The sequence below is a fragment of the Mirounga angustirostris genome, unplaced genomic scaffold (genome assembly GCF_029215605.1).
Source record: "Mirounga angustirostris isolate CCGP_5_RB_7025 unplaced genomic scaffold, mMirAng1.0.hap1 SCAF_9, whole genome shotgun sequence".
NCBI classification, from domain to species: domain Eukaryota; kingdom Metazoa; phylum Chordata; class Mammalia; order Carnivora; family Phocidae; genus Mirounga; species Mirounga angustirostris.
In genome coordinates this window covers 108,795,705-108,818,657 of record NW_026991717.1, presented here as the reverse complement: position 1 = coordinate 108,818,657, position 22,953 = coordinate 108,795,705, and the positions used below count along the sequence as shown (strand labels likewise).

General features: G+C 41.3%; 1 protein-coding gene across 1 annotated transcript in view; it reads right to left on the bottom strand.

Moving 5' to 3' along the window:
- Positions 1-2,147: 2,147 nt before the first annotated feature.
- PPP1R36 (protein phosphatase 1 regulatory subunit 36) overlaps positions 2,148-22,953 on the bottom strand; it is a 32,416-nt gene continuing 11,610 nt past the window's right edge. The window contains exons 3-12 of the mRNA XM_064571169.1: positions 20,879-20,965; positions 20,026-20,123; positions 19,860-19,926; positions 17,793-17,891; positions 13,435-13,569; positions 7,441-7,467; positions 5,029-5,071; positions 4,537-4,715; positions 4,260-4,451; positions 2,148-3,726 (exon numbers count right to left, since the gene is read on the bottom strand). Coding sequence (XP_064427239.1) covers positions 3,540-3,726; positions 4,260-4,451; positions 4,537-4,715; positions 5,029-5,071; positions 7,441-7,467; positions 13,435-13,569; positions 17,793-17,891; positions 19,860-19,926; positions 20,026-20,123; positions 20,879-20,965 — 1,114 coding nt within the window. The 3' untranslated portion in view covers positions 2,148-3,539. The remainder of the gene's footprint in view (positions 3,727-4,259; positions 4,452-4,536; positions 4,716-5,028; positions 5,072-7,440; positions 7,468-13,434; positions 13,570-17,792; positions 17,892-19,859; positions 19,927-20,025; positions 20,124-20,878; positions 20,966-22,953) is intronic.

Sequence of the window (22,953 nt, the reverse complement as noted above, 5' to 3'; positions counted from 1 at the left end):
TCCCTGCTCCGCAGGAAGCCTGCTTCCCCCTCTCCCTCTGCCTGCCGCTCTGCCTGCTTGTGCTATTTATTAAGTAAATAAAATTTACTTATTTGACAGAGAGAGACACAGCAAGAGAGGGAACACAAGCAAGGGGAGTGAGAGAGGGAGAAGCAGGCTTCCCACTGAGCAGGGAGCCCCGCATGGGGCTCGATCTCAGGACATTGGGATCATGACCTGAGCCAAAGGCAGACGCTTAACAACTGAGCCACCCAGGCGCCCCTTATGTAAGATTTTTGCCCATTTTTTCATTGGATTGTTTTCTTATTGTTGATTTTTAAGAGTTCATGTATATTTTGCATTAAAGTCCTCTATCAGATATGAGTTTTGCAGGTATTTTCTCCCAGTTGGGAGCTTGCCTTTTCATTCACTTAATTGCCAAATATTTAAAAAAACAAAAAACAAAAAAATTCTTTGGTAAGCTTTAACAATGCACCTGCTTAAAAAACATCAAAGGGTACCCATTTAAGTTTGTTGCTTTGTAAATTACTAAAGGGACTCTCTCTGGAAAGATCTAGAGCCAAGTAAAGATGTGTATTTGGATTTCAGCCCCCATCCATCCCCTTGACTGGTGCCCTTGTGCAAGCCACAAACTGCGTAATCACATTGTAACAACCCCATTGATCTTAAGTGTATCCTTAATACACTTACAGAACCTTCCATGATAGGCTCTTGCCTATTCTCTTGCCACATGTCATCCTTCTATCCTTTCTCTCTATACCCACAAAAGCCTTATCGCAACAACTTGAAAAGGCTTTGCTTCCAGCCTCAAGATTTTCATAGCCATTGTGGCAGGCTGACTTCTAACATGGCCCCCAGTGATCCTCACCTCTTGGTATTCATGACCCTGTATGGTCTCCTCCCATTGAGAGTAGGCTGAACCTTGTGACTTGCTTCTAAAGAACAGAATACAGCAAACTGATGGAATGGCAGTTCCAATAGTAGGTAAATTACTAACTTCTATCTTGCACACTTTCTCTTCCCTTCTTACTTGTTCACTCTGACGAAGCCTACTGATTTATTGTAAGCTACTGAGGCACAGACTCGTATAGCAGGGAACAGAAGGAGACTTTGGGCCAATAGCTTCTGAGGGGCTGCAGCCTCAGTCCAATAGTCTATGAGGAATTTAATCCTGCCAACAACCACCTGAGTCATTTTGAAAGCATATCAAACCCCAGTTGAGCCTTCAGATGACTTCAGCCCTGGTTGACACATTGGTTGAAACCTTTATGAGAGACAGGAGTCAGAAGATTCAAGCTAAGCTGCATGCCAATGCCTGACCCACAGAAACTGTGAGATAATAAATGTTACTGTTTTGGGGTAATTTGTTTCACAGCAGTAGATTAATACGGTTAGGAGCATTCCCCTCCTCACTTTCTACCACTCTAATCCCATGTGTCTTCAAGTCTCAGATTTATTTATTTACTTACTTATTATTTTTTAAGTAGGCTCCATGCTGGGCATGGATGCAGAGATTGAACTCACAACCCTGAGATCAAGACCTGAGCCGAAATCAAGTTGGATGCTTAACCAACTGAGCCACCCAGGCTCAGTTGGTTATTCTTTTTTAAGATTTTATTTTATTTTTTTTAAGATTTTATTTTAAGATTTTATTTTTTAAAGTAATCACTACAACCAACGTGGGGCTTGAACTCACAACCCTGAGATCAAGAGTCGCAGGCTACACCGACTGAGCCAGCCAGGCGCCCCTCAAGTCTCAGATTTAAATTTCACTTCCTCAGGGGTGAACTCTCTTCCCCCTGCCCATCCTGCACACCCCAGCAAGTCTCTGGTTCCACACTCTTGGCATTCTCTCCTTCTCTTATGCATTCATCACTACTGCAATTAGTTCATTATCATGGTATTTGCTTCCCATCTGTTACTCCCTAAGACTTGTCAGTTCCAAGTCAGAGTTGGCTGTATTTTTTCTACACTGAATTCCTAGCACCAAACTTGGTGCCCAGCACACAGTGGGGATATACTAATTATAGAATGAAAAAATGAATAAACAAATGAAGGAATTAGTAAATGAAGTATCCCAAAGCCTCGCCATTCAGAAAGGAGGTAGAGAAAAGCCCAGTGCCCTAGTAAAGATAGTTATAAAAGTCTCTTAATTCTCAGGCTTTATTTTAAAATATCAAAAAATAAAAACAAAAACAAAAAATAAAACCATGTCAACATATTTTAGATAGAAATTTGTTATGACAGAGTACATTATAACCAAATTCTCTACATAAATTAAAAGTCCAACAAAGGTTAGCTCATAGTACATGATTTTGATAAAAACTTTGCAGTTTTTTTTTTTTTTTTTTTTTTTTTTAAGATTGTATTTACTTATTTGAGAGAGAGACAGACAGAGAGAACACGAGCAGGGGGAGCAGCAGACAGAGAGAGAAGCAGACCCCCTGCAGAGCAGGGAGCCCTACATGGGATTTGACCCCAGGACCCCAGGATCATGACCTGAACCGTAGATAGCTGCTTAACCAACTGAGCCATCCAGGCGCCTCTCCTTAGTGATTCTTAATCATCACCTCCTGCCAAGTAACATCCAACTCACTCCATAGCTGGAAATTCAGCTGTCCTTTCCAGCCTGCTCCTCGACTGCTCCCTTCGCAGGCATCATGCTCTTGCCTTTCCTCGGTCACAGGGCATATTTTTCCATCTCTGGGCCTTTGCACACATTCTTCCTCTGACTGGAAGTCCCCCTTTAGTGCCAACTGATCCCCCCAAAGCCAAATTCAAGTCCAAACGCTCCTGGTCCCCCTAGAAGTGATTGCTCTTCTGCTCTGTCCTCTTAGGGGCCTTGGTTTTTACCTCTTTTATGGCCTCTAACACATTCAATATTGTCTTGTGAGCAGGTGTGTATTTTGTTTATCTTCTCTACTACCCACATCTGAGGATATGGTCTCTGTCCTGATGAACCCTTTTCCCTACATAACCCAGCGCACGGATTTGGATGGATCAGAGGCTTAATACATGTTTGTCGTTGAATGGGTAAATGAAAGAATGAATGAAACATATATGCTAAAAGGCTTTTAAATGAATCAGATATACCTTATATCTCAATGCCAATAATAATAATATAGCCATAGAAAAATATTTCATTTTAAAAACATTTTAATTTCCCTTTTTATAAAATTTAGTTTTCAAAAGTCCCAAACATACTCTCTCATATAGTAAAAATGAACTTAGGAACAATTACACAGGATGTTTTTTCACTAGTCCATTGAACACTGGCTAAATGTCCTAATATCTTACCCTAAATAGTCACAGAGAAGCCAAGGAAGTAAATAAATAACACAGCAAACTAGTAAATACAGGAAAATGAGTTTTTCAAAAGCTTTCTGGGATTCTTTAATTGTCTACTGTTGAACTTTTAACATAATAATTTGAACTTAAAAAGTTTAATAATAATAAATATTAGTCCTATATAAAGTGATTAAGTCAAAGTAGTTTACTTCAAATACAGGGACTTAATTACAGAAATGGAATGTACCCGATTATTTAGAGAATGTTGTTTGAGAGGACAGTGTTCTCATGACTAAGTTCAGTGTATCCTGGATCTTCATGTTATTTCTTTCTATCAGGGAAGAATGTCTCCCATCCGGTTTCGTGTTTTCTTCTGGTTCAAGGGGCAGAAGGGTATGGGGGTTGAAGAGACATCGAGGCTCCCCCAAGATGCCAACTCTGTGAAAAGGATTATTGGTAGAGCTGAAGCAGTGAGGCCAAAGAATAAGGTGTATGGTTGTGGCTGTGCTTGCATGTGTGTGTGTATACACCAAAGCTACACACATACACACACACACACACCCCTATATATATATATTTTTTTTTCTTTTAAGTTTTCCCTGTTTCCATGAACCCCCACTGTGGTCTTAAGTGTGGGTCCAAAAACTCAGCCCCCAGTAAGATTTTGTAACTGGCCTTCCCACATTTCCCAGATGGAGAAACTTCAGCCTTATAAAGTTGGTTACTCCCTCCTCCAAAGTAGAGCTATTTGAAGTCCAGCATAACTTTCTAGCAATGTTTTCTAGTCTAGCCAGGTATACCAAGAGCTGCTTGGGAAAGGAAACAGGTGGAGTGGAGGAGGGTGGGTAAGAAGGCGGCTTTCATCTTTGTTCAACTTTCTGGACAAGGCACGGTGTCTGAGCCCCTGCCCCTCCTGGCCCAACCTAGGACATGACCCGAGGCTCTCTTTTCTCTCTCCTTGGGCCACTTACGTGGGCATGGGCACAGAGCCCAGACTGTCCATGTGCTCTTGCATCGGGGCTGGGAGTCTGATGCCTCCTTGATGATTCTTTTTCTCAAAGACATTCTGAGCTTTTTCTCTGAGAGATGGCAGCAGAGTAGACATGACTGGAGAGCGCATGTTGATGGCTTTTTTAATCGCTGGGCGTTCTGCCATCATTCTCCTGGGGTGGGGAGGGGTGACATTTAGGTTACATCATCCTGTTTTCTAGAAATGTCCCTGAGCTTTGGAAAGTCAAAAGATCATACCTAAATTGTACAAAAGTCATGCGTTTCTTTTCCCCTCCTGATTCTTCATCCTCGCGCTTCCTCCGAGGAATGTTGAACATATTGGTACGAAAGAGCCTCCCTATTTCTTCCTCAATCTCTGTGAAGTGTTGACGTCGGAAGACAATCCAAGCTACATATGTACAGAAAGTATAAAAGGACTACAACGGAAAACAGACAAGAATCATGACCACGGCTATGACAGTAAAAACTCCCACCTGTCTATATAACGCTGCTAATCAGACACAAACCCAGATGACCCCATTTCTCCACATTCCTGAAAAGCTGTGGAAAATTACACACGTACTCACCTTTGCAGGAGGAAAATAAGACCAAAAATTTAAGGTATAGCATACAGCTTGTTAGCATCCTTTTAAGAAAAGATATTCACTAAAAATAAGTGCCTGACAAATGGCTATTGGTTATTGGTGTACTTCATGTTTCATACGAAAGAGAAAAGCCCCAAAGACTCACCTCAAAGAATTTCCAGTCTTTCTGTGTATCTGATATTTTCTCCCTGCAACATAACAAATCACAACTATAGATTGAGAGGGAAGTTCAATCTTTCAGTGATCTAGGCAAGCCCCTATCTTCAAAGGCCTCTTGGCAGGATCATTACCTGTGGCCCGAAGGCTATTTAGCTACGTAAATGCTGTCAAAAGGCATTGATGAGCCCTGATATCTTTTTCTTCAACTTCTCAGGTTATCCAGATCAAAACCCCTACTAGAGTGTTTGGTCAAAAGTTAATCAATATAAATTCAGGATACACAAGCCAGCAGGAACTGTATTCTTATGAATGTTTTTGGTGATGTGAGGGTTGAGGAGGAAGGAGAGTGGAAAGGTGGTAAAGAGGTAACATGGCATGTTAACAGGTAGGGAAACAGGAAATTAAGGGGAAGTCTACAATGGAGAAAAAGACAAAGAATAAACATCTTAAAAATCTTAGAAAGATTAAAAAAAAATCTTTAAATAAAAGCTGCAGTTCACTGGAGTCAGCAGTGTGCTCTTCCTTCTAGATGTGTTACATACACTGAGCCTTGTCTCTCAAAGGCAGTCATCTGCTCAGGAGTCCTTGCAACACAAATTCAGTGTTAAGGATACTGTACAGGCATGGGCACACTTACTGAACTTGGTCCCCCTCCCCAACACAGGTCATTCTAGTTCTGATTCCTGGCCTTAGGAGAGCAGCCATGGCCTGCAGAGCACTTGAGAACTGATAGAGAGGGCTGTGCACCTGCAATCACCTGATCACTCAAGCGGGCCAAGGCTAGACCCAGGCACTCCAAGGCTGATCCTGGATGTGCTTCTGGTTTTGCTTGGGACTTCCTCTGAGTAACAGACTCCCAGGATTGGCCCTTGTTATCAGGCTTTCAAGAACCATCCTGAACTCCAGTGGTCTGGGGTAGATGACGCAAACCCCTCAGGGACTGCATGATCTGTGTAGGCCCAAATTAGCCCTCCCTTTGGGGGGAACACGGAAGCACTGATTCAGCTTTTACTGGGGCAGATCCCTCCCTTCCTGCAGCCTCTTCATTCATACACTGGTTTCCTCGTGTGCAAGTCTTCAACAAGGAAGTAAGGCAATCATTACAGTGCACATTTACTAAGTACAGATCCCGTGCCAAGTATGCTAAGCCCTTTACATGACCGTATTTAGTGATCTCTATGATATAGTTAGCATCATTATTCCCACTTTACAGCTGAGGAGACTGAAGTTCAAAGACATGTAATTAGGGACAGAGTCTGTACTAAAACTTGGGCCTGTCAGACCCCACATCTGTCCCTGCAACCAGAATGCTAGGGAAACAAGCTCTTCCTTTAGATTAGTTTGCAGATGGAAAACATTAAACTACAGGCCCAGCAGAAGCTTTCAGGACAAGCCTCTGTGTCCTTCTGTGCCACCTGCAGCCTCCACCCGACCAGAGCACTTATGTGGCATTTGCCCTCTTCCATGGCCTCTATCAGCTGACACTAGACACCACGCAGACCTGCCAAGCTGAAGCAAAAACCAACCAAACTCGGTATTTGGAATACCAAGTCAGCCTGCCTTCTGGGAGAAGATTTAGACCAGCACTTAAGGTTATACAACTCAAACCAGAGGTTTATACAACTCAAACCAGCACCATCTTAGCAAGGTTTTGAAATGATAGGGTGCGCAGGAAACACACATTTTCTCCTCTCCTCTTTTCTTTTTAAGATTTTATTTATTTATTTGAGAGAGAGAGAGAATGAGTGGTGGGGAGGGACAAAAGGAGAGAGAGAGAGAAGCAGACACCCTGCTGAGCAGGAAGCCCATGTGGGGCTGGATCCCAGGACACGGAGACCACGACCTGACGGGAAGGCAGATGCTCAACCCACTGACCACCCAGACGCCCCTCCTCTTTTCTCTTATCTCTCTCTTCTTTTTTTTGAGAGAGAGAGTGCATGTGCACACTCCAAAGTGGGCATGAGGAGGGGTGGGGAGAGGGAAAGAGAGAATATTAAGCAGGCTCCACGCCCAGTGCAGAACCCCTTGTGGGGCTCTGTCTCATGTCCCTGAGATCATAACCTGAGCTGAAATCAAGAGTCGGACGCTAAACTGACTGAGCCACCCAGGCGTCCCTCTTTTTTTTTTTTTAAGTTTTATTTTATTTAAGTAATCTCTACACCTAACATGGGGCTTCAACTCATGACCCCGAGATCAAGAGTCACATGCTCTTCCACCTGAGCCAGCCAGGTGCCTCTCTTCTCTTTTTAAACGTTAGAAGAGAAGGTACCATGAACCTCTTCCCCTTCCCCTCAAGTTGCCATAAAACTGAGACTTCTTTCTCCCTTAAAGCTCAAAGCAAACTGATGGAGCCTACCCCACAGAAATCAAGTACAGAAGGTGGTGGGTTTCTTCTTACCATTCTGATTTAGCTCTGCATATGAACCTGAAATGAGTCAAGGAAATGGAGGCAGAGAATGAGCACATTTGGGAACCTCCTACTTTAAATCTGCAAATTCCTCTCTCGGTGAATTTTGGGTCATTTTTCTTCTTTTTAATTTTACTTTATAATTTTTATATTAAGTACATAATAATTATAAACGGACTATAAATTTAAAGATCTACTGAGCATCAATAACAAATTTAAACACTCCAAATTCAAATAGACTTTATAATAGCAAAATCCAATGGAAATATAATGTGAGCCACAAGTGTAATTTTAACATTTCTGGTGGCCACAGTAAAAGAAACAGGTGAAATTAATTTTAATAATATACTTATTGTATCCAAACCCTGAAATATTATCATTTTAATACATAATCAACATTTTAGAATGATTAATGAGATATTTTGTTCATTTGTAAACTTGTTTGTATAGGGTATATTTAAATATGGACCAGCTGCATTCCAAGTGCTCACTAGCCACATGTAGCAAGTGGCTACCATGCTAGTCAGCGAAAATGCTGCACATTTCACCTGTGAGGGCAAACTCCAAAGAAAAGGGGGGAAAGCCAGCCTGGTGGCAAACCCAGAGATGTTCAGTGACCTATTATGATGCTTTCTTTTTTTTTTTTTTAGATTTTATTTATTTTTGACAGAGAGAGTGTACAAGCAGGGGAAGCAGCAGCCAGAGGGAGAGGGAGAAGCAGGCTTCCCGCAGAGCAGGGAGCCCGATGCGGGGCTCGATTCCAGCACCCAGGGATCACGACCTGAGCTGAAGGCAGACGCTTAACTGTCTGAGCCACCCAGGTGGCCCTGTTATGACGCTTTGTTATTCCTTCTTGCTACATTAGACTCTTACCTCTAAACCAAAATGAGGAAAGTATATCATATTTTTAGTCATTCCTGGAAAAAAAAAAAGCCAGGCCCAAGGGGTCCTGAGGCCCTAGAGAAAAAAAGTTTGTGGGCGCCTGGGTGGCTCAGTTGGTTAAGCGACTGCCTTTGGCTCAGGTCATGATCCCAGGGTCCTGGGATCGAGTCCCACATCGGGCTCCCTGCTCGGCGGGAGGCCTGCTTCTCCCTCTCCCACTCCCCCTGCTTGTGTTCCTGCTCTCGCTGTCTGTCAAATAAATAAATAAAATCTTTAAAAAAAAAAAAAAAAAGAAAGAAAGAAAAAAAGTTTGCTCCCACTTACCCCCTGCTGCTTTGGATGGAAATCAGGTTTAAATGAAGGTCAAGGCCTACTCTGCACAAAGGAACAGAGTATCAAAGGAATGTGTTTGGGGGAGGGGAAAGAGGCCTTACTGACCATGACTAGAAGGGTGGGGATGGGGAATGGGGCTTAAGGATGATTTATAAAACTGAGCTTCAAAAGAGACCCCTTTCTCTGTATGCTCATCCCTATGCCAGCCTCTCTGGTCACCCATCAGGTGACAACTTGCACTGAGAGCAAAGGAGGAGGGTAGAAATCCTAGGATAGAGGCAGGGGTGGAGCCCGAATTGGCCATAACCGAAGAACAGATCTAATTCTATAGCATGTGCCATGAAGAGGTTTTCTTATCTACCCTGGAAAACACAGAGATCTTTTACTGAACACGTTCATCAAAATCGTGCCAAAGCTTTTGCGATATCAGGATTTTACAGATGTATTTAGAATAGAAAAGCATGTCCTCCTACTTTTCAAGAAACATGAAAGCACTAAATTAACAGCCCCCAAATTGCTGGTTCTTCTGAAATCTCTAATTTAACTCCAGAGACAAATAGCGTAAGGCAGTCCTAATCCAATATTAAGTGTGTATATATGAGAAAAGTCAGAAAATACACGAGAATGTTCTCATGGGAATATTAGCTTATTCACATTGGAAGTGACAGAACGATATATTAAAATCAGGTAATCACTCCTAACTGGCAAAAAAACTGTCCTCACCTTCTAGATAAAAATAGCCAAAAGAACAATATAAACTCCATTCTAGGACATAATCAACGCCCATGGCCAATTAACAACTTTTATTGGCAAAAAACATGCTGTAATCTGTTTTCTTTGATATCCTTTGTTCGGTTCTATGACCCGTATGGAATTTGTTATGTGAGTGGTGGGTGGTGAGCTCTAAACTGATTCTTTGTTCCAAACTGCTATCCAATAGGCAGAGAAAAGCAGGTGATGCTGCATATAATGACAAAAAGACCAGCACCTCCAGATGAGCCAGTACTAAACTGAGGCAATCCTCATCTTTCAAACATAATGAGTTCTTTAAAAGTTTGTATAAAAATTACATTGTAATAAAAATGTACTGCTAAAAGTATAATAATGTGAGTGTAGGTTCTATATCCAGAGAACTAAAAGATATAATAAAATCTCTAATTATGATATAATTATTCATAGCTTGGGTTTTTTAAATCTCAAAATTAGTCTGCACCGCACATGTGCTTTTATTTTTAATGTTTTTAAAGATTTATTTATTTGAGAGAGGGAGAGAGAGAGAGTGCGCACGCATGAGTGGAAGGGAGGCACAGAGGGAGAGGGAGAGAATCTCAAGCAGACTCCCCGCTGAGCCTGAGGCACTAAATCCCACAAACCCTGAGATCATGACCTGAGCCAAAATCAAGAGTCCGAAGCTTAACCAGTGGGGCCACACGCCAGGCACCCCTGTACATGTGCTTTTAAAGATTAACCATTAAGGAGCGCCTGGCTGGCTCAGTCAGTAGAGCATGCAACTCTTGGTCTCAGGGTTGTGAGTTCCAGCCCCACGCTGGGTGTAGAGATTACTTAAAAATAAAAATCTTGGGCGCCTGGGTGGCTCAGTTGGTTAAGCGACTGCCTTCGGCTCAGGTCATGATCCTGGAGTCCCTGGATCGAGTCCCGCATCGGGCTCCCTGCTCGGCAGGGAGTCTGCTTCTCCCTCTGACCCTCCCCCTCTCATGTACTCACTCTCTCTCATTCTCTCTCTCTCAAATAAATAAATAAAATCTTTAAAAAATAATAAAAAATAAAAATAAAAATCTTTAAAAATTAAACATTAGGGGCACCTGGGTGGCTCAGTCGTTAAGCATCTGCCTTCGGCTCAGGTCATGGTCCCAGGGTCCTGGGATCAAGCCCCACATCGGGCTCCCTGCTCAGCAAGGAGCCTGCTTCTCCCTCTCCCACTCCCCCTGCTTGTGTTCCTTCTCTCGCTGTGTCTCTGTCAATAAATAAATAAAATCTTAAAAAAAAAAATTAAACATTAAATATTGCCAATATAATTATTTTTTAAGAGTAGGTATTTTTGTTTTGTGTTTGTTTTTCTTAGAGTAGTTTTTTTTTAAATAAAGATTTTATTTATTTATTTGAGAGAGAGAGTGTGAGAGAGAGAGAGAGAGCATGAGCAGTGGGGAGGGGAAAATGGAGAGGGAGAAGCAGGCTCCCCATTGAGCGGGGAACTCAAAACTGGACTCGATCCCAGGACCCCAGGATCATGACCCGACAGAGCCACCCAGGGGCCCTAGAGTAGGTTTTTTTTTAACCTTGTTGTGGACCGAATGTTTGTGTCCCCCTAGTCCCATCCCAAATTCATATGTTGAAGCCTTAACAACCACTATGATGATAAAACATTTGCAGGTGGGGGTAATTAGGTTCAGATGAGGTCATGAGTGTGGAGCCCCCATGATGGAATTAGGGTCCTTTAAAGAACAGAAAGAGAGAGACTAGGACTTTCTCTTTCCATCATGGAGGGACCCAGTGAGAAGGCAGCTGTCTGCAAGCCAGGAAGAGGGCCCTCACCAAAACTCACAATGCCGGCCTCTTGATCTTAGACTTCTAGGCTTCAGAACTATGAGAAAATAAATTCTGCTGTTTAAGCCATTCAGTCTGTGGTAGTTTGTTATGGCAGCCCAAGCTGACTAATACAAACCTCAAATTCTAGCTTTCTCAATTTGAAGTGACACTTAGAAGACAGAAGAAATTAGAGTAATGTTAAGTTGAGAAAAAGTAATTTTTTTAAGGGGGGGCAAGGGCAGAGAGAGAGGGAGAGAGAATCCCAAGCAGGCTCCATGCCCAGCATGGAGCCCGACTTGGAGCTCGATCTCATGACCCTGAGATCATGACCTGAGCCGAAATCAAGGTCAGGACACTTAAATGACTGAGCCACCGAGGCACCCCTGAGAAAAAGTAATTTTAAAGTGACTGAATAGGAAACTGTGAAGCTGATGATGAACTTATATGACTACTGAATAGCATCAGAAACAAGGTAGAAGTGTTCAAATAAAGATTTTTAACACTTTCATAATGTGTAAAAACATAAACATCAAAGGAAAGCAACAAACTAGAAAAACAAATAGCCAAGCCTTGCTATATGAAACATAAATTATACAAATACCCACTTTCTGGTTGATAAATGGTTAAAACTAGATGAGGCAGTAATTAATTTTAATAATAATATTAATATAACAGGCAATAAATTATTTTATACAGAAAAAGAGCACAGACCCCCACAGTCATGAAAGATATTGAAAGTCAAATGAAATAGCTTTAAGCTTTTTTTTTTTTTTTTTTTTTACAACTTTAAGCTATCAAAAATATTTAACTAATAGAGCTAGGTATGCTTATCGCTGATGGTGATACAAAATGTTCTAGCCTCTCTGGAGAACAATCTGGCAATATGTAACAAGAGCTAGGGAACTGCTGATGCCTTCTAGGTAAATACATTCTGGGTAATTAGCCATAAGTAAATAGCTCAAATAGACAAAAGTAATTTCAATAATGATATAATGCAGAAATAGCATAAAGCAGAAAACCTGAAATCACATAAGCGTGCACAGAAGGAATGGTGAGGCAAACTGGTATATCACATAGTAGAATAACTATAGTTGCTATTCAAAGTGGTAGATGAGGGCGCCTGGGTGGCTCAGTTGGTTAAGCAACTGCCTTCGGCTCAGGTCATGATCCTGGAGTCCCGGGATCGAGTCCCGCATCGGGCTCCCTGCTCGGCAGGGAGCCTGCTTCTCCCTCTGACCCTCCTCCCTCTCATGCTCTCTCTCATTCTCTCTGTCTCAAATAAATAAATAAAATCTTAAAAAAAAAAAGTGGTAGATGAGATTCTGTAAGCATAATAACAGAATAAGGTACACAGAAAATGTAGAACATAAACAGAGCATATGGAAATATCTGTATTTTGAAAATGTGGGGAATGTGGAGAGAAACCATGAATTCTGTTCTTTTTCTATGAAGTTAAAAATAAGAGCTCTGGCCACAGCTTTGGTGTGGCTCTTGAGCCTGTTGTAAAACCACTCTGAGAAGGAGATTGGGGGGGGGGGCGTGATTTAAGGATCAGAGCTTTCCCTCAATGTCTCCAAACCCTCCTGTGATACGACACATTATTTTTTTTAAAGATTTTAAAGTAATCTCTACACCCAATGTGGGGCTCAAACTCACAACCCAGAGATCAAGAGGTGCATGCTGTACTGACTGAGCCAGCCAGGTGCCCCACAAGACACTTAAAACTTAATTACAGTAATATATAAACTATCATTCTAGGGCAAGGATTATCTCCACACAAACGTCATCTTTTCACCCCCACCTTACTAGCTTGTACCCACAGCTCTTGTTGCTGCACAATGAGCAGCAGAAGGGCAGGGGACACACCCAACGCCCCCTTTGACACTGGCCCATCACCAGGCCTCCTGCCCTAGGCAGCCGTGGGGCCCTGGCCCTGGAAGCAGGAAGCCTTCCCGGTTGAGAGCAAGATTCCACTGAGCCAGTATATCCTGAGGGGAAAGTCTTTTAAACTTAAGCAGTGTAGATTCTGAGATTCTTCCCATACTCGGCTTTCTCAAACAAGACACCACATGTGTTTGGGGCAGAGTCTCACCTGAGCCCAATTATTCTCTACAACCAAAATGGAAACTTTCACAAGGGCACCAAAAGTCAAATTTAAGGGTCTTCTGGATATGAATACATAAACAAGTGAAGATCTCATGAAACTGTGAAGTGTGCACTTACTTTCCGCAGCACATGTGATGCTTATCAGGCATGGCCAAGCCCAGGACGAGGATGCAGTACTTCTGGGCCAAGTATTTCTGCGCCGCTTCTAACTTACTTATAACCAATTCCATCTCTTTCTTCTCTACAAGGCCCCTGAAAAGAAAATGATCATTTGGGTTCATTTGGGCAAATGCCAATACTAATTAGCAAAAAGTCAGAAGTGTAAACTATTTTGAAAGAAATACGAGTGAGTCAACACATCTCACTTATCTTTCTTTTATTCAATTTGAGCTATGGCAAAGGGAGGGCCTCCAAGCCCTTTGATAGTTATCATTGTAATCAGCATCTTGAGTTTACGGTGAATTTTCACTTTTTTATAGATTCTTTGTAGTATGTGTCCTTAATTTTACATATAGGCTGTCCTAATTTATATAGGACAGCTCAACTGACAAATTACCTACACTGGTTTCTGAGGCAGCTAGCAGCCCATTTCCCTGCTGTTTTATTAAAAGAGCCATGGAGACCCTCTCCCTTCAGCTTCCCCTGGGTTCCTGATGTTACTACTAAGTTTGAAGGCTCAATGTTCGACCTCCTCAGTGCTTCCCTACTCCCAGTTCTGTGTTTGCTGAGGAAGCATGTGTGGACCACTCCTCTGGGAACTTTGGCATCAATTATAATAACCTTGCTTCCTGGCGAAAACACTGCCCCAGTTCCGAATAAATTGCAAATGAACTTTCCAAAAGACAACCTGTTCATAGGTTACAGCGTGTCTGGAGCCAAATTTTAGAGTTTTTGCAGTACAGTATAGTAGGAAACAATATTGCTAACAATACATTCCAGTGACTGCTATTGAAAAGTGAAGTGTCAGGTGCCTGGGTGGCTCAGTTGGTTAAGTGACTGCCTTCGGCTCATGTCATGATCCTGGAGTCCTGGGATCGAGTCCCGCATCGGGCTCCCTGCTCGGCAGGGAGTCTGCTTCTCCCTCTGACCCTCCTCCCTCTCATGCTCTCTGTCTCTCATTCTCTCTGTCTCAAATAAATAAATAAATAAATCTTTAAAAAAAAAAAAAGTGAAGTGTCATTGGCTTTTTATCTGCCTTTTAATTTTCAGAAAGATTTAAACCCCATGAAATGCACTTTAAACAACAGGGACAAATTACTGCCCCTTCTGATGTTAACCACTAGACTGACCACACGAGGATATGCTGTGGAGGAGGGGGCTTAAGGATAATAGAGATATTTCAAAGCACAAAATGTTATTACCACATGCAGTGAGAAGGCTTGTGAGTCACTGGAATAAAATAAGTTTCTGGAATAGATAAAGTGAGTTCCAACTTTAAAAGCCCAAATTTCATATAACCCAAATATCTGCATCCATCTGCACCCCAAACCCCATCACTATGCCTGTCTCCCTGTTTCCTTCAGCAACCTCCACCCTCTCTTATTCCTCATCCCTGTGTTGCCAGAGCTGCCAGTAGTCAATACGTCTCTTCTGCTGTTGAAAACAAAACAAGGAAAAAATGCCTTGAAACTTTTAGGCCACTGGCTCCTAAGTTTAAATATATGTTAAGAATTGCCTGGGATACTTGCTAAAAGTGCAGATTCCTAGTGCCACCCCCTCTCCAAGATCTTGATTCAGTAGGTCTGCGTAGAGCCTGGCATTTAAAACAAGTATAATCCTTTGGGGAAAACTTGATAATAATTTCAAGTGCCATACAACTGACCATAAACTTGGGTCCAATAATCTCTCCTGGAAATTTATCCTTCTTAAAATAAATTATCCAAAATTAAGGGGGAAATCTAATGCATGAAGATATTCAATAATATTCAGTTATTACCTACTTGTCTATCAGGAAAACTGGCAACTCCCAAAAATATATAAAATGGAGGGGAAAAAGGAGTAGTAATGCAGGCTGTAGTAATACAGCCAAATACTGTTTAAGGACTTGACATTTATTAACTTAACGTTTGAGTCCCTATAGGATTTATTCCAGCACCAAAGTCCACACCCTTAAGCACAGTACATACTATACTGCCTCTTAATAGGTAAGTCAATTAGTCCATTAACACACATTAGCCTGACGGAAAGTTACACCACCATTAAAAATTATAATTGTGAAGATGTAATAACTTGAAAAATACTTATGTTTTAAAAACTGCATACTTTTGCCTTTGTACAGAAGCTACAAATCCTAATTACAAATGGATAAACTCTGTATAAGAGGGCTCAGCTGACAGGGACCAGGTGGCGAACACGCTGCACAGAGGCTGCGAGGCTGGGGAGTTAGATGGATCTGGGCTCCCATCTCAGCTCCACCACTAACTAGACAAGTCTCTGGTCAGCTCCTTAACCTCTCTGAGCCTTAGCTTCTTCTTCTGTAAAATCGGGATAAGGCTTCTTCTTCCGGAATTAGGGCTTTTAATCATCTAAAACCACCACCGTGTACCTCTGTACCCCTTCCAGCTCTCCTCTCACAAGTTGTAGGCTTTCCTCCGAAGCGGCAACCTCTGCATTAAGATAATATGGATTATCTCATCTAATCTGGATGATAACTCTGTAAAGTAGATACTACTATTATCCCTGTTCTACCTCACTAGTTTGACTGAAATCAATTTTTTTCTTAAAGTTATTTAAGTCCAGATATCTCAATATAACCTATATTTATTTCTATTAATAAGTACACTAATTGACCACTGGAACCCTGAAAGTGAAACGTTAGTCTTATTATTTTAGAATCACACCAGAGGGGACGCCTGGGTGGCTCAGCCATTAAGCATCTGCCTTCGGCTCAGGTCATAATCCCAAGGTCCTGGGATCGAGTCCTACATTGGGCTCCTTGCTCAGCAGGAGGCCTGCTTCTCCCTCTCCAACTCCCCCTGCTTGTATTCCCTCTCTTGCTGTCTCTCTCTCTGTCAAATAAATAAATAAAATCTTTAAAAAAAAAATCACACCATAGAACCAATCATTTTAAGACTTGGATTTTTCTGTCATTCCGTAACTGATTTCCTTCTAAGAAAGTCCACCTTATACCACTGTGCTCTAATAGGTGTTAGTGTATTTCAAAAACAACTAAGAAACCTTTTTCTCTGTTATCTATTCCTCTAAATTAAGAAATGAAACAAATGTCTCTGCTAGATTAGCAGTAACCCTCAGAATTAGAAAACACCACATAAAATACAAGCTCATGTGCTGCCACCAAAGTCTAATCAGTTCTTTCTGGGGGATGATTAGACTCCTCAAACCTTCAGAGCCTCCAGCTGGCTGAGCCCTTGTGCTTGCCAGCACGGAGGCACTTCAGGATCTCAGGCTGCCCTGCCGTGAACGCAGCGCCGACGTACACAGATGCGGTATACCGTGATGGCTTCACTGGAGTAGCAACGTCTGAACTATTTATCCAGTGCTTTACGAAACTGCTGTCCAGATACGTTTATCTATCCATAAAATGTTTTTCAAACTGCTTGGTTGTACACAAGGATTCTGCATTTTAAAAACATTCCAAAGCAACAAATTGATGACTCTGACAGCATTTCTAACAGCTGAATCATTGGATCGGTTCCACACGTACCGGGGAGGGCAGCCTGGGCACTTGGAAAGTTCCATGGCTTGCCAAAGGTCACCAAGCCTGAGAGGCATTGTTCTGCTCTGGACTCTGAGTTCCCAGATTCTTGCCCTGTACAGCTCTGAGCCACCTCTGCCTAAGGCAGTTAAATTCTTCCTATGTAGCCTAAGAAATCTTATTTTCTTCTGTGATATGGAATATCATTTTGGTCATATCTATTAATTTTAATTCTTCATTTTTTTCATTAGATGCTTACAAAAGCCCTAGCAAGAATTTCATAAGCATAAAAAGCATAGAACCAATATCTGTATCTGCACTGTCCAATATGGTAACCATGAAGCCACAGGTGGCTACTGAGTGGTTAGTATGAATTGAGGTATATTGTTAAGTGTAATATAGATATCAGATTTCAAAGACTTACTACAAAAAAAAAAGTAAAGTATGTCATCAGTAACTTTCTAATACTGACTACATGTTGCAGTAACATTTTTGAGTCATTGCATTAAAACACATTATTAAAATTAATTTCACTTTTCTTTTACATTTTTTTAAATATAGCTACTGAAAAATTTTAAGTTACATATGTGGCTCTCATTATATTTCTATTGGGCAGTGCTGGTCTATATTATCTGGAATATTTTGTTGCTAGAAAAACCATTTGAATTATTCAGTGAGCTTTAAAAACTGATGAACTCCTCCCATGTAAAATGTTTGTTTTCGTATACTCCAAAAATTTAAAAATTTCCATCATCTCTTTACCTTAGTTTTCATACTGGCAATAATAAAACTTTAAAGTGCACTACAAAATTCTACTTACACCATATAGCTTTGGGGTTTCTTTTCCAGTGAGTTTTTTTCCAAGTAATGAGATAAATAGTACAACAATGCCATGAGGAAATTGTCAAGATTTTTATTCCTAAGGGAAGAATTAAAAAAAAAAAAAGAAGAAGAAAGAAATGAATGCTAATATATTTATTTTTTCTTCAAATTTTTATTTAAATTCTAGTGAGTTAACATATAGTATAAACATATTTCAAACATAAAACTTTTTATAAGAATATGTGGGCACATGACATAAAAATAAGTAGAAATACACGTTATCATGCCTATCACACAACTAATTTACCATTTAAAATTCTATCTACTATACTATTGAAGATGTAAGAAATCTGACTTTTGTAACCAAACTTTTTAGGGGGTCACATACTAAATTACAGTTTTGTTTATCAATTAGTTTTAATTTTTAAGAAGTTCTCATTATACAAATAATATTTTCCACTGTTTAAAAAATGTACACAAATGTGTAAAGTAAAAAGTCCTCTCACTTCTTTGCTACCATCCTACTTCCAAGCGACAGCCACTGCTAAGAGTGGAATGAATCCTTCCTAAACTTTTCAAAGCATAGACAATTACATATAAGGTCCTCCCCCACCAACGCACATACATATGCATGAATATATGCCTTAAAATTTTCTTTGGTAACAAAGAAGATAATGCTATATATATACAAGTCTTTGCAACTTGCTTTTTTCACTTAACTGCTTAGCATGGACCTCTTTGCATGATACTATGTATCAATTTTCCTCATTCTTTTAAAAGCTGGATAAAGTTTTCTATAGCTCGTATTTTATTTAACTAGTCCTCTATTGATGGATATGTAGTTCTTTTAAAAATACTATTGACATTGCTGCAGTAATTATCCTTGTGGCCACGTCTCTGAGTAACTTCCTAGGAGTGAAATTGCTAGGGCATGGTGTACAGCATATTAAAGTTTCACAGTTTTGCTCTCGGAAAAGGTTGCATTGATTCACAATCCCATCTCATTTCTTTTAAAACTAGGAGCCTTCTTAGAAAGTCTTCTATCTAAGTATTCTTACAAGATTTTTGCTGCTTCCTTTCTAGCAAATGCAAATTCTTACTGGCATTCTTTCTTCAACTATACCTTGACAACCGGATGAAGATGAGCATTGCAGATTTTTTTTTCACAACGTTAGTAACTACCTGTCCTGGGCTGGGTTCTCTCAGAAACAGACTCTGAGACAAAGATGTGAGAGTCAGTAGTTTACTTAGGAAGTGCTCACAGGAAACTTGAGTAGCGGGTTGGGGAAGCAAGACAGGAAGGGGAAGAAAGCCCACACAGCGGGTGTTAACAAGTTCATTATCCCTGTGGATAAATGCAGTTCAGTCCTGTGGGGGGCTCTGGGAGACAGTGCAGAAAACTTCTGAGTTATCCTGACAGAAGGACGCTGGGATATCTTTGTACCAACTCTCCACCTAGCACAACTCTGGCTGAAGGCTGCTTCTGGGACACTGACAGTGCTCCCAGCTTGCCCTATGGTCAGGCTGAGTGTGCCCCTGCTGTGGACTAAAGCTTCAGGTGCTTGCCACAAGCAGCCTTCGCTGAATGCTGAGGGAATGTGGGAGGGCTGCCAATCTTGGGTACCCAGTTCTCACTGAACACCGACCCTCAGCCAGACCGAGACACAATTACTTCCGACTTTGTATGTGAGGAAACAGGCTTAGAAAGGTCAAGAAGCTCACCCAGAGTCATACACCTAGTACTTGTGGGGGCTCCAAACATGGAGAAAACTGATCTTCAGTGAGTGAGGCTACCCTCTAACCATTATGCAAATATAATGCAGTCTTTATGGGACTTTGACAACGTGCTCTCCATACTTCTTGCCCTGGGACTTTCTTTTCGGCTCCTGTGACTTCTGGCTTCCTGTCTTTGGTCTCAGTCTTGGGGACTGAGTCCTGAGGGGATGGCTTGCATAAAGCCAGTCCCATGTCCTTTCTCCAAAAACCAGATTTGTCATCATTTGTCAGTTAAAATTGCTTCACATTAAGGATAAAAGGTCTAAAATGTCTCATGAGCATTACATACCTCATAAATGTTGTAAAAGAACAGATCCGCTGCATCTCGGTATCTTGTAGCAAAAACAAAGCAACAACTGAAAGGAGAGAAGATGGACAATTGAGAGAGGGACAAAGGGCTGTGTCAGAGATTCACTCCAGATAGGATATGTGAAGATGATGAAACAGTTACTCACATTTAGCATCATGTAGTGTCACGTTGCCCTGCTGACCTCGCTTCTCTAAGGCTTTAGGTGACTTATCGCCTCTTGAAGCAAACTTTTTATCTGTCAACCTATTTTAGAATAGAACAGTCTCTAGTGGTGGTTTGAAAGGTTTCAGTTGTATTTAACTGATCCTGAGGTACATGAGACTTTTACTATAAAGTAAGGAGAGCATGAGTGTCAAAACCCAAAAAAGGGTTTTGTTTAATGGAGGAGAATTCTGGAATGCATTTTATTAAACATTATATTTACCAGGCTAGGGGTAGGAGAAAAGCCTGATATAAAACGTAAATACCAATTCCATCCAAAACAGATCATTTAAATCACCAATTAATCATCTATTTAGATAATCCATTCATGGTGTAGCTACCATTTTCAGATTTTTTAAAAAAGTATAAAACATTGCAAATTTGCTATGAGCCAAATTATCACAGGGATACATCTGCAGGGACTATTGTAACACCTCCCATAATTGAGAAACAGTGCATGTTCTTTCCTTAAAAGGTATCTGCATATCAACCTCAGATAATGGAAATGATATTTTCTAGAATTTGTGGGGGTGCCTGGGTGGCTCAGTCGTTAAGCGTCTGCCTTCGGCTCAGGTCATGATCCCAGGGTCCTGGGATCGAGCCCCGCATCGGGCTCCCTGCTCCGCGGGAAGCCTGCTTCTCCCTCTCCCACTCCCCTTGCTTGTGTTCCCTCTCTTGCTGTGTCTCTCTCTGTCAAATAAATAAATAAAATCTTAAAAAAAAAAGAATTTGTGACAACTTGAGCCGTTCTGCTGAGAGCGGTCAGCAGCACTGCCACAGTTGGGAAGTGAAGGTACCTGTCTGAAGCGGGACCGTCAGTTTCAGCAAAGTGTATTGCTTTGCCTTTCTTTCCTTTCTCCTTCAGTTCTATTGCAGGTGTAAAACTGTAATAGAAAGGAGAAAATTAGGACCCTAACCTCTCCCCGGGGAGGGGGGGAAGACTGATCCTATCAGGACAGTAGCTCATGGCATCTTAGGACTTGCAGATGTTATGAGTGGTGCCTGAGGGGAATCTGAGGTACCAAGGTACTCGAGTCACATTATTTACATATGGAACAACCATCTAGAAAGAGATGAACGTTTCAGGCTTTACGTTCAGCCTCTACATATCCGCGGTCTCCAGAACACCACCATACACAAAACATTTCCATCTGAAAATGTCATAGTAGCTTCACAAGAAACAGAAAGCTCATGAGAGGTCTGGAGAGATGTTTTTATTTACTGAGCGCTTGTTATGCACCAAGTGCTTTTAGGCACAATCTTGTTCAATCACAGTGCCTCTACGAGGAAAATATTACTAGTATGGCCATTTTTACACACGGAAAAACCGAAGCTTAGAAAGAGATAAGTAACGTGACCAAGATCACTGAGCCTGTGTCGGAGCCAGGATTGGGGTCCAGGATCTCTCAATGCAGAGCCATGCGCGTACCCACCAGGCAGTCCTGCCTCCTGAGCTGCCATCTTCGTTGTCGCTGCGCTGAACTCTTGACTATCTCACGGAAGGTTTCAGGACCCTTTCTTTAACTCAGGGTTTCTTAAATCCTAAGGTCATACAAACATTTACTAAGCAGTAATGGGGCTAAGAAGGGACCATGACTAAGCAACAAACACACAGATATTGAGGCCATACACATTGTCACACATCGCTCTGACAGGAAAAGAAAATGGTGTCTGTTCGAGTCCACGCACAACCTCTCGGGAATATCAGCAAATGCTTAACAGAAAAGCCAAGAAAAACATTTTGAAGACCAGCAGAATGTGGTTCCTGCCTTTACAGAGAGTACATTTTCTGGGAAAACTGGGATGTCTACCAAATACATTGGTTTCGAAACCCACCGTGGATTATGATTTTCACTTTTTCTGTCTGAAACAATGCCACAGTGGTAACAAGACCCAGAAGCTTAATTTCTGCCCACAGTTTGATGTCTCTCTGCTAAGCTTAAGTGCAGGTGTAGTAATAGAAGCACATTCCCCCAGACTTTACTCACTTTCTAAAGACGGATATCAATCATGTCTACTCTCTTCATCTCCTTGCCAGCACAATAGTTTTGTGTATTTTAACAGGTTTTTTTTTTTGACACAACAGTTTTGAAACAACTTCCTTTGAAAATTTTCTTTGATTGATGCTACCCACAAAGTAATCATTTTAGAGAAATACTTTCCCATGGGAATAATAAAGTTAATCAGTTTGGTTCTTTCTTCCTCTAGTTTTTGCCAACCTCCTAGCAGTATTCAGGTTGTAGAATAAGTTAGCTCCTAAAAGCATGTACATCATGTCACTGCAAGGAAATGATCCTTTGCATTTTTCAACTCTTTTTTTTTTTTAAGGTCATTGGCACCACGTTGGTCAGTGGATGATTTCTAAGCTTTTCATTCTTTCTGATGCCTCCAAGGATTGGGTATTTAGTGGGGAGAGTATGCTCAAATACTGAGGGGGTGGGTGGGAAAAAAAAAGAAATGGAAGAATACCAAATGTTGATGACGGCTACTGCCAAAGAGAGACGGGGGATCAGATGGGGCAGAGAGGTGAAATGGTGATAAAGAGGTCTATCTTCCAATCTGTGTACTTCCATTTTGAGGTGTTTCTTTTTAATAATAAGAATATATTGATTTATTTCCTGCATCACTAAGAAAAAGTTGATAGAGACACATAGAAAGAAAACACTATATGGTTGATATGTTATATTGACAGACCATTTGGACAGCCTTTAACAAAATAATCAAATCTCCCAAACATCCAGATTTTTTTTTTTTTTTTAAAGTAGGCTCTACGCCCAGCATGGAGCCCAACGCAGGGCTCAAACTCACGACCCTTAGACCAAGACCGGAGCTGAGATCAAGAGTCAGATGCTTAACCGACTAAGCCCTCCAG